Source organism: Pygoscelis adeliae, unplaced genomic scaffold (assembly GCF_000699105.1).
Source record: "Pygoscelis adeliae isolate BGI_AS28 unplaced genomic scaffold, ASM69910v1 Scaffold187, whole genome shotgun sequence".
NCBI lineage: Eukaryota > Metazoa > Chordata > Aves > Sphenisciformes > Spheniscidae > Pygoscelis > Pygoscelis adeliae.
In genome coordinates this window covers 420,483-431,571 of record NW_008825103.1, presented here as the reverse complement: position 1 = coordinate 431,571, position 11,089 = coordinate 420,483, and the positions used below count along the sequence as shown (strand labels likewise).

Below are 11,089 nucleotides of genomic sequence, written 5' to 3'. Positions count from 1 at the left end.
TCCCATCATGCCCAGGCTCGTCCTGTTCAGTTGCTTTCAGTGTCATGAGAAGGATGCTGGCATTTTGTGGTTAGTTTTGATCTCTTAAATGTTAGTGACGACATCTCCATTGGACCTCAGGTGGGGTAAGGAAAAGCTGCAGGTGCGGTGGTACCTTCCTGCAGGGGGTTCTCAGTACGAAGGCCTGTTTGAGTTTTAACTTAGCGTGCCTACTAAGTAGATGGCACATACAGAGTTTCCTCAGCTGTGATTTTGGTACAAGATTATGCTCTTTTCCCCCATACAGGCATCTTTGCTTACCTGAACTACCATGTTCCCCGGACAAGACGGGAGATCCTGGAGACCCTTATCAAAGGGCTCCAGCGGCTGGAGTACAGAGGCTATGATTCTGCAGGTAACTCTCTCCAAGCAACAGCGGTTCTTTTTTGAATTCTGGCCTGTAAATGATGATTTTTGTGGTGTGTTTGCGAATGGTTTCTACTGTCTTCTGCTTTTGAAGAAAGCTGAAACACAAATTGATGTGCCTGTGATCATGTGGTCAGAGGTTTGGATTAACTTTCCATATACAGATTTCTGTAACGTTCTTGACGCCTATTGTCGAAGGCTTTAAAAATACCTGCAAGATGACAAAGGGAAAACTCACTTCTAGTCTAAGGGGTCTCTTGCCTTTATTCGGAGGGTCAGCTGAGGGGAGAAAGGGCACTGTAAAAAAAAAAAAAAAATCAGCATTTGTTTACATAAAATACTGTAATATGCTTCCTGCTTTCTTCATTATTCCGTGGCGGTGCTTAGGTGTGGGAATCGATGGCGGAAACGACAAAGACTGGGAAGCTAATGCTTGCAAAATCCAGCTTATCAAACAGAAGGGGAAAGTGAAGGCTCTGGACGAAGAGGTTCACAGTAGGTATTTCCCTTTCGTTCTTTGCCTGCTCGCTGTCCTTGAAATGTCCTCTCACCTCATTTGTGTTTTGAATATCACCTGTTTTGCCCAGAAACACTGTATTTCCAAATAACTGTGTGTAAAGTGCCAGAGATGTAAACACTCACATGTGTGCTGTGAAGAACCCAGTGATCCTGTGGATGTTGTCATGAAGTTACAGAGAAGTCCTGGTTTCTCAAGACAAATGAGTCACATCCTCTTGAAATAAAACAGACCTGAAATACATTTTAGAAAGCAGACCAAAAAACCCCCAAGCAAAAAACTCCTTAAACTGGGGAAAGGGGAATTACTGGGAGATAATTATCAGAGACCTAGAGCTTGGGCAAAAAAGAGAGATGCTCTAATAACTTCACCAGTTGAATTTTAAATTTTCATATGTAATGCTTGTCCCAACTAAGCTGTCCATCCCAGTAGCGATGCGCTAAGCAGTTGGCTTCGGGAAAGCACTAACGTGTGTGTGTAACTGTCAAATTGATGAGAACACAGAGAGCGAGGTCTTCTGCATCCGTTTCTACCTCTTTCCGTTCCCTCGAATTAAACGTTAAGTTCACTGAATCTGTGCAGAACGCAAAGAAACACAAAGTTGTTGGGTGTGGCGTGGCGGCACGCCGTGTGAGAACGGGAAGATGCTTTTCAGAGGAGTCGAGATCTCTAGTTTGCATTCAAGAGCTGCTGTGTTGTTGTAACTTCACTTCTTTTTACCTCGTGCTAGTGTTAACCTCACAGTGCGGAGTGCTGTTTATCCAAAGGGAAGGTGGGCAGATCTAAGCGTAGAGAAAACCAGGAACTGAAGAGGCCAGGTGAGGTGGTATGTGCATTACAGAAATAGAAGATACTCAAAATATTTCTGCCTGCTCAAGAAAATTGCAGGGTATAGAGTTTTAAAGAGATTGTGGGGACACTTGTAGAACAAAAGGAATCTTTTTTCCCAAAGAAATACTAAAGTTAACGGTATGCTTTCTAGAGACAAGGGTTAATGATGAATATTCTAACCATAGTGGTATGTAACCGTGAAATGGGCCGGTTCAGTCACAGCGGAGCGTGTACGGGAGGTGACAGGAGGGCAAGGGGCACCCCAGAGAGAGAAATTAAGGTTGGATTATTTCTTAAATGTTGTTTTGTATTTTGGCGGGGTGAGGAGTGCAGGGAGGTTGCTTGTGTGCATCTGCGTTCTGAATCCCCTGAAAACACGCTTGATGTTTCATTGGATTTGCTGATTCTGTTTCCCTGTCAGTATTGCTGTCCTGTGGACCCCGGAGGCCTGGCGAGACTCCCACGTTGACTTTGGGGTAGGGACAGCCCCTCAGTACTAAAAACTTCTCCTCCTTCTGCTGCAGAGCAACAGGACATGGACCTCGACATCGAGTTTGATGTACACCTTGGAATCGCCCATACCCGTTGGGCTACCCACGGTGAGCCCAGCCCTATCAACAGCCACCCACAACGCTCGGATAAAAACAACGGTGAGTGTGTTTGCTTGAGGAACCGCGCGCTCCTCAGCAGGTCTTGGAGCGTCTGGAAGAGCTTGCTGCCGTCTCCAGTGCCTGGTGTGTCACGGGGGGGGGGGTGGCTGGACCCAGGGGCAGTGGGTTTATTGCAGGCCATGAGGCTGAGCCCAGTTACTGTGAAGCCGGAGGGGTTTGGACTCGATTTCTGGCCGCGGGGTATGTTTGCAGCAGTGAATGCCCTCAGGAAGGATTGGGATTAGTGCCCAGAGGTTCGGTGGGTGCACAGGCACAGTGCGAGGAGGAGGTAAACACGGAATGAAACCGGATGGTAAGAATTTTCGTGACTATTCTTTGGAGTGGAATTTTTTTTACTTCTTTTTTTCCCCCCATTGATTTATGTTTTTTTCATAGTCGCCGCTGTATGGAAGAGGGATTGTGCTGCTGCAGCGTGCAGCTTGGTTAGTGTTCAGTGTAGCTGCCCGAGGAGCGGCACCGACAAGCTGGCAGGAGGAGCACGGTGTTTTAATCGCTTCCAGCGGGCTGGAAACTGCCGAGCGCTTAAGTGCCTCCAGAAACCTTGTGGGGTCTCAGTAGCCCTAGTCCCACCTGGGTCATTATTATCTTCTGCCGTTAGCAGCCACACCAAATGGGGCAGAGCAAGGGAATCACACCAGGAGGTGAAACTCTTCTCTTTATTCTGCCGAGTACGGCTTTTCACACAATGAGGTTTTGTGGTCTCTGCTGTCTGTGTTACACGGCCGCGGGTGCCCGCTGCCAGGCGAGGGGGCTGGCGTGGGGCTGAGTGGGGCCTTTCCTCTGTCTCCAGAGTTCATCGTCATCCACAACGGCATCATCACCAACTACAAAGACCTGCGGAAATTCCTGGTGAGTGACCCCCGTGTGTGTTTGTGTGTGTGACACTCACTCCCTCACTCTCCCACTCCCACTCACTCCCCAGCTTGTATTCTCACACTCACTTTCCCACTCGCACTCCTCCACTCACATTCCGCCGCTCACTCCCCGCCTCGTATTCTCGCACTTGCTCCCCCACTCACATTCACTCTCCTCCATTCATGTTCCCTCACTCATATTTTTGCACTCACACTCCTGCTCCTGCTCATATTTATGCTCGCTCTCCTCCACTTACACTCTCACACTAACTCTCCTACTCTGTGTGTTCTCACACTTACATCCCCCCATTCCCTCCCTACCTCACTCACACTCCCGTCACTCACACTCACCCTCCCACTCACATTCCTCCTCACACCCCACTCACCGCATTCCCCACTCATATTCTCGCATTCACACTCACTACCCTACTTGCACGCCCCAACTTACACTCCCCCCTCGATCCCTCACACCCCCACTCACTCTCCCTTTCGCACTCCCTCTCCTCCATTCACACTCCCCCACTCTTATTCTCCCACTCATGCTCCCCCAACTCGCACTCGCCCACTTAAACTCTCTCCCTCCCCGACTCTCTCCCCCACTCGCACTCCTCCACTTGTTCCCCACTCACGTTCTCACACTCACTCTATTTGCACTCCCCCACTCACACACCCCTCATTATTCTACTCCCTCCTTCTCCCTCCTCCACGCATGCTCATCCACTCACAGTCCCCCTCCTCCTCCTCTCCCACTCACTCCCCCACTCGCTCCTTTACTCTCACCCCCTCACTCACCCCCTCACTCCACGCACACTCCCCTCACACCCCTTCAGTCAGGCCCCAACTCACTACCCCGTTCCTCACTCACATTCTTGCACTCACCCCCACCTCTTGCACCCCCCACGCCACCTCTTGCTCCTCATTCCCTCACTCGCAGCGTACCCCTCACTACCCCATTCCCCCACTCATACTCACACTCACTCCCCCACTCGCCTCATTCATTAGTCTCCTCCACTCCCACACACCCTCCTCACTCCCCTGCTCATATGCACACTCACTCCTTAACTCACACTCTCCCACTCACTGCACTCATTTGCCCACTCACCCTCACCCTCCCACTTACACTCCTCCTCACTCCCCCACTCACTTGCCTCGTTCCCCACTCCTAGTCTCACACTCTCTCCCACTTACGTGCTTGATTCACTACTCACACTCCCCCACTCATATGCCCCCACTCGTTCCCCCACTAACCCTCTCCCTCCCACTCACCCTCGTCACTCCCCTACTCACAACCCCGTTGCCCACACTCTCCAGTCATGCACTCATCTCACACTCCTTACTCACGCTCCCCACTCACTCTCACCCCGTACTCATACTCCACCGCTCACACTCCTCCACTCGCTCCACCTCCTCGTTCCCCCACTCACTCCCACTCCTCCCCCCACTTCCCCACTTCGACTTGCCCTGCTGGTTCCCCCACTCGCAGCCTCACACCCGCTCTCCCACTTATACTCTATGTGCACGCTCAGCCCCCACTCACACTCCCCCTTGCAGTCACATCACTCTCTCGCACACGCACGTACTCTCCCCCTCCCTTTTGCAGTCGTGTGCGTGCTCACACACACTCTTCCATTCGCACGTACTCTTCTACTCACACGCGCTCTCATCCTCGCTCTCCCGGACGCTCACACCCACCCCTCCTGTACTCTCCCGCTCGCCCTCACTCGCGCTGACGGAGTGGGAAGGCAGGAGGGAAGGAGAAGGGAAAGAAGGAAAAGGAGGGAGGCACATCCGGGTGGAGGAGAAAGATGGATGGAAAAGGGAAGAGGAAGGGATGAAAGGGAAAGGAAGTGAAAAGGAGGGCAAGGAAATGAAGGAAATGGAAAGGAAAAAGAATGAAGGGAAGAAGGAAGGAAATGGGAGGCAAGAAAAGGAAGGGAAGGAAAGGAATGAAAAGGAAATGGGAGGAAGGAAAAGGAGTCCGAGGGAGAGAGAGAGGAAGGAAAAAAGAAGGAAGAAAGGGAAGGAGAGGAAATGCAGGAAAAGGAGGAGGAAAGAAAGGAAAGAAGGATGGGTGAGGAAAAAGGAAGGCCAGGAAAGAAGGCAGGGAAAAGGGAAGGCAGGAAAGAGGGAAGGAAAAAGGAAACAAGGAAGGAAAGCAGGAGAAAAGGAAAGAAGGAAAAAAGGGAAAGTCGGGAGAGGAAAAGGGAAGAAGGAAGGACTAAGGCAGGAAAGAAGGAAGGAAGAGGAAAAAAGGGAAGGAAAAATGGAAGGAAGAAGACATGCAGGAGGGAAGGAAAAGGAAAGGCGGGAAAGAAAGCAAAGAAAAAAGGAAGGCAGGAAAGAAGGAAGAAAAAAAAGAGGAAAAGGCAGGAAAGAAGGATGAAAGAAGGGGAAAGTATGAGGAAGGAAGAGGAAAGGAAAGGCAGGAAAGAAGGAGGGAAAAGGCAGGAGGAAAGGAAAAAAGGAAAGGAAGAGGAAATGCAGGAGAGAAGGAAAAGGAAAGGCAGGAAAGAAGAAAGAGGAAAGAAGGCAGGAAGGGGGAAGAGGAGAGGCAGGAAGGAAGAGGAAAATTTTGCAGGAGAGAAGGAAGACAAGTCAGGAAGGAAGGAAAACGGGAAGAGGAAATGCAGGAGAGAAGGAAAAGGAAAGGCAGGAAAGAAGGATGAAAGAAGGGAAATTATGAAGGAAGGAGGATGAAGGAAGGAAAAAGTAAAGGCAGGAAGGATAAAAAGGAAAGGCAGGAAAGAAGAAAGAAAAAGGCAGGAAGTAAGAGGGGAAAAGTCGGGAGGGAAGGAAGAGGAAATGTAGGGGGGAAAGAAGGAAGAGAAGAAAAAGGAAGAGGAAAGGCAGGAAAGAAGGATGAAAGGAAAGTATGAAGGAAGAGAGAAAAGGAAAAAGGAAAGGCAGGAAAGAAAAGAAGAGGAGGAAAGGCAGGAGGGAAGGATGGAAAAAAGGAGAGGAAGAAAAAAGGAAGGAAGAAATGCAGTATGGAAGGATAAAAGCAAGAAAAAAAGGAAAGGCAGGAAAGAAAAAAGAAAGTCAGGAAAAAAGGAAAGAAAAAGGAAGGGAAGGAAAAGGAAAGGTGGGGAGGAAGGCCGGAGCAAAGAAAAGGAAAGGCATGAGAAAAAGAGGGAATGAAAAGTTAAAGGCAGGGAAAAGGAAAGGGAGGAATAAAAGAAAAGGAAAAAAGAAAGGCAGGAAAGAAGAAAAAGGCAGGAGAAAGGAAGGAAAAGGAAATGCAGGAACAAAGGAAGGAAAAAGGAGGGAAAGGGAAGGAAAAGCAAATGAGAAAACGAAAGAAGGAAGGAAGAGCAAGGTGGGAAGGGAAGGCAGAGGGCTGGTTACCCAACGCGTGCTGTTGCTGCAGGAGAGCAAGGGCTACGACTTCGAGTCGGAGACGGACACGGAGAGCATCGCCAAACTGGTCAAGTACATGTACGACAACCGGGACAGCGACGACATCAGCTTCACCACCCTGGTGGAGAGGGTCATCCAGCAGCTGGTAAGGCTGGGAGCAAGGGGTGGGTGGGGACATGGGGACAGACAGGGACACACACACCCCAATACAGACAGACAGACACAGGCACAACTGCACTCCAGTATTGCCCAGGGTAAGCTGGCTGGCGCAGCACCGTGCCTGTGCCAGACTGTGCCACAGGACGTTCTGCAGCACACGTTGGGGAGTGTTGTTGTCTTTCCCACCTCTGACAGTTCATCTCAGACATACATTCGTTTTTCCTCAACATTAGGCAATACTCATGTGACAAATGTCTAAATTTTGGGGCACAACAGTATCTCGAGGCAGCCAGTCCCTGGTGTGTGGGGTGGCGAGCATGCAGGGGGTGGGAGCCGGTGTGGGACGGTGAAAATAAGTCCGTGCTTCAAATCTTCCCCGAAACCTCCATCTGGAAGAGATGCTGACCCCTTGTGGGAACTTCGCTGCATAGCGTGTGGTTCCACGTGTCAGTTCTTGCCGAGTTGTGCACAAATCCTGCCGATTTGCCCGGCCGGAGCTGTTAGTAGCGATAGACCCAGGACACGTTTTGCTGGCAGACTACGGTGGCTCACCTCTACGTTCGGTGGCACCACACCTGAGCAAACACCCCAACGTTTTGGCGCTTCTTTTGCCAGGTGATTGCCTTTGTAAGTCCCCTCGCTGCACTCTGAACTAACGCAGGAACACTTGCACGTGTAGCCACAGATGTCCAAGTGCAGTGTCTGTCTGGAAGTCCAGAAGACTCATGAGGCGGTTGAGGATGAGCAACCCGGGCTCGGGGGAGGGACGCCCTTCCAGAGCTTTTGGTGGTTCTGAAGACGGCCGTGAAGTCTTCTGTTTGGTACCTCTTGTTTGTAGAAACACGGGTGCAGCTTCTGTGCTGGGAATCCTGAAATGGTCGCCCAGGCCTCGAATGAAAGGATAAACAGTTTGTATTTCTTTCGTTCCAGGAAGGTGCTTTCGCCCTTGTGTTCAAAAGTGTTCATTATCCTGGTCAAGCGGTCGGTACCAGGTAAGTGTTGCTGTGGGAAAGAACGTTCTTGTTGCACCCTATATGTCCCTTTTTTTTTGGTCCCCTCAAGTTAGAAGATGATGGAGTAGAGGTTGTTCTCATCGCGCTGTATATGCTGGGGTGGCTGTGGCTGCTGTTTTTCATTTTCTTTCTCTTGTTTTCCATTTATCATAACAGAAAATTCCCAAAAATGTTTCGAAAATTTCATAGTGACCACCTGTATCACAACTGGTCTGGAACAGCTTTTTTTGTAGACTCTGGTTGTGAGGGCTTTGAAAGCTGGTTTTCTCTCTTCCTTTGTCTTTGTGGCAGCATTTGGACAAGTCCTCTGTTTGACTTGAAGTTGGGCCAGCCTGGTGTAGGCGTTTTCTACGCCACTTTTAAACGTCAGCATCGGTCGGGTTGGTTTAACCATACATGTGCCTAGCACGGGTTTTTGAATTTCAGTGCCGATAGCTGTTTGTAGATACGTACAGTGAGCAACAGCCGGCGTGTTCCCGGTTCAAGTGTCCGTGGGATTGCGGTTACTCTTGCAGAGTTTCCGCTAAACTTGAGACAGATTCCTCATGTCTTTGCGTTGTGTTTATTCAGAGATTCTTTCGCTCTGTCTTGTGGCCTCCTGTGTTTGCAGCACTAACAACTTATCTGGGAGGAGCTCGCTCTTTTTGAGTTCAGTTCAGTTGCCGTGCTGGAGGACAGCAGTCCCTTCAGGTTGGATGTCAGGGTGATGAATCTTTGGGCGCTGAGGGTTGTAACTCGGTGTCTTCCTGCAGGCGAGGCAGCCCCCTGCTAATAGGAGTGCGCAGCGAGCACAAGCTCTCCACTGACCACATCCCGATACTCTACCGGACGGGTAAGTGTGAGCACCCCCCTCCCCATAGGAACCAGGTTCCAGTCACACGCAGGCCAATGTACAAGCGTAGAGTTTCACAAACAATTGCATGCTTTGGAATACATACACTTTTAAACTTTCATCTGTAAATTAAACCATTATAAAAAAAAGATTTTATTTTTTTAAGTAAATTTTTAACCACATGCTATACCACCATATATCTCAAGTTAGTCTGTAGTTGTATAATCAAAGCTTTAATGTCCAGTGGTTGCAAGGAAAACCCATCTTAATGCAGCAGAGTGGAATAAAATAGGATAGAATAGTTCAAGTAGAGTAAAGTTAACAGTATAGTTAAACTTAGATACCTAAGTTTCTGTTTTGTGTGTGGCATGTTGGCATTCATGGACTTGGTTGTTTTCAAGAACAAAGACGACCGTGCGTTCAAGGCCGTAGGCTTTTCACTATCACAAACCTTTCTCCCACCCCCCTGACATAATTTTTAAAAAGCAGACTGCTGTTACCCTCTGTGTGGCAATCTATATTTATGTTGTCTGTCCGTCTCTCACATGTGTGTTTTACCACTGTAGACACGTAGTTGCACCCTTGAAAATGAAAAGTGGCTAAGAATTATCCTGTAATTTACTGTTGTCGGAGGAGTCTGAACCTGTTCAGTTACTGGGCACTGGACTAGTTCTCTAAGCACTGCAGCGATCAGAAGGACTTACTGTCACAGTTTGTCTTGCTGCTTCCTAACGGAGTTGCTAATGACAGCTTGCTGCAATGTAGCGTGAAGAACCAGTCCCAGTAAGCTTTGTCTGTGTTTATGCTTGGTTGATGTTGGTTAATTAGCAGTAATCCTTAATGTATGTATGTAACACTTTTCATGATTATCTGAAGTTTGTTTTGTTGTGTTTTTTTTTTTTCCAATTACACTTTCAGCTGTACAATCTATGGATCATTCTTTTGATGGAATATCCATAAAAATGGAGGAAGGTGCCTACCAGAGAAAATCTAATACTTCCAATTTCAGACAAATCCTCCAGTTCCTTAGGAAAGGAATCATAAATAAGACACATATGCATTGTCTCTTTAATATGTGGTTATTGCTTTCCGTGTAGTATAATGAAACAAATGGGATAATCGGAATTCCTTCTTGATCAGAAACACCATGTGTGACACACACAGGGAAATCCACCCATCGGTCCACCCATCCCATTCCAAATATTCTGACATCGTGCTCAAGCACACGCACAAAATTGATGACTTAGTGCAGGTTGTGCTGCGTGCTCCCTGCAGCTCTGATTACAGAACGAAACAGTAAATTACCTTAAAAAAACTCCCCAAAACAATAGAGTGAAACCCTGTTAGGAGGCTGCTAACAATCCTGATGCAAGCATTCTCCAAAATTCCTTCTGGAGTTCAGATCGTCAAAAAGCTACGTCCTCCCTCCTGACCCTGGTGTGAGTCTGAACTGCAGCTTCTGGTAAAAGCAGTAAGGTTGACCTGAGGGTGGAACTTACTTCCCTTTGCTCGCTTATCAGGGTGAACCATTTTTAATTCACATTAAGTACTTTAATTTTTTTAAAGACCAGCCTATTGTATGTGATGAGATGAACTAAGTCCCCATCTGAAGCAGGAGAGCGCTTTTCTACAAGAGGAAAGGATCTGATTCTTAGCTACTGTAAATAAATGTGATTCCAGCCTCAGGCACTCAGTGGGTGAAATCTGTGCGCTTTTGCCGAAGGAGAAACAAACCTCAGCTGGTTGAAAGGTGAACTATGTTCGTTCTCTGTCAGGAGCTGGTTTACCTGAATCCAAATAATTAGGCGAGGTTTTGTTTCTTTTTACCAGACGTCTCTCTCTTAAGTCACTGTGAAGCGTGTGAAGGTGTTTAGAGTAAAATTATGAAGTCAGGTTAATTCCCAGGGGTTTTAAGAACCGAAGTCCCTCACCTTTCAGAGGCACTAAGGCTTTTCTGAAAAATGGACCATATGAAATGTTTGGGTTAGAGAATCTTTGACTGTAACCATTGTTTCATTAGTTGTATAATGCTGTCATCTGAAAACACCTCTTACAGAAATCAAAACTTTAATGCTGCTCGAGCAAGCATGGAAGAATCTATTAAGAAGCAGCTATATTAAATCTGTGCTGTAGGACCTTTGCAGAATTGCCGTATGCTTGGGATTGTCATAATGGAGAGTGAGGTGGTACCAAAATGCACTCAGATCCCCCCCCCCCGCCCATTTTTACTGTACCTCTGTTACTTCTCTGCGATGTCTCCATTCTTTGATTTAGAAGGGAAAAGATTAAAAGATTACTTCTGTGTCACTTCTGAATTCTGGTAAATTCTGGGAGGTAGGCGCTGTAGAGCAACAATCCAGGTTATCCATAGATAAATGGACAATCTATGGACAAATCCATAGTTAACAACCATAATTGGCTGATAATACTCACTGTAACTTTCAGTCGCG

At 47.9% G+C, this 11,089-nt stretch overlaps 2 protein-coding genes across 2 annotated transcripts in view; both read left to right on the top strand.

Moving 5' to 3' along the window:
• GFPT1 (glutamine--fructose-6-phosphate transaminase 1) overlaps positions 1–11,089 on the top strand; it is a 39,836-nt gene that overhangs the window by 4,873 nt on the left and 23,874 nt on the right. The window contains exons 2-8 of the mRNA XM_009327213.1: positions 287–394; positions 793–900; positions 2,278–2,403; positions 3,215–3,273; positions 6,646–6,780; positions 7,725–7,786; positions 8,560–8,639. Of these exons, the coding sequence (XP_009325488.1) occupies positions 287–394; positions 793–900; positions 2,278–2,403; positions 3,215–3,273; positions 6,646–6,780; positions 7,725–7,786; positions 8,560–8,639 (678 nt within the window). The remainder of the gene's footprint in view (positions 1–286; positions 395–792; positions 901–2,277; positions 2,404–3,214; positions 3,274–6,645; positions 6,781–7,724; positions 7,787–8,559; positions 8,640–11,089) is intronic.
• On the top strand, positions 3,818–5,008 carry LOC103919659 (pollen-specific leucine-rich repeat extensin-like protein 3). The gene is made up of 2 exons (XM_009327203.1): positions 3,818–4,107; positions 4,879–5,008. The coding sequence occupies exons 1-2, from the start codon at positions 3,818–3,820 to the stop codon at positions 5,006–5,008; spliced, it is 420 nt and encodes a 139-aa protein (XP_009325478.1).

Excerpts from the sequence above, each read along its gene's own strand:
- LOC103919659 (XM_009327203.1), top strand. The coding sequence starts at position 3,818 with ATGCTCCCCCAACTCGCACTCGCCCACTTAAACTCTCTCCCTCCCCGA. Across the intron at positions 4,108-4,878 it reads ACTCCCCTCACACCCCTTCA|TCGTGTGCGTGCTCACACAC; the intron begins GTCAGGCCCCAA and ends TCCCTTTTGCAG.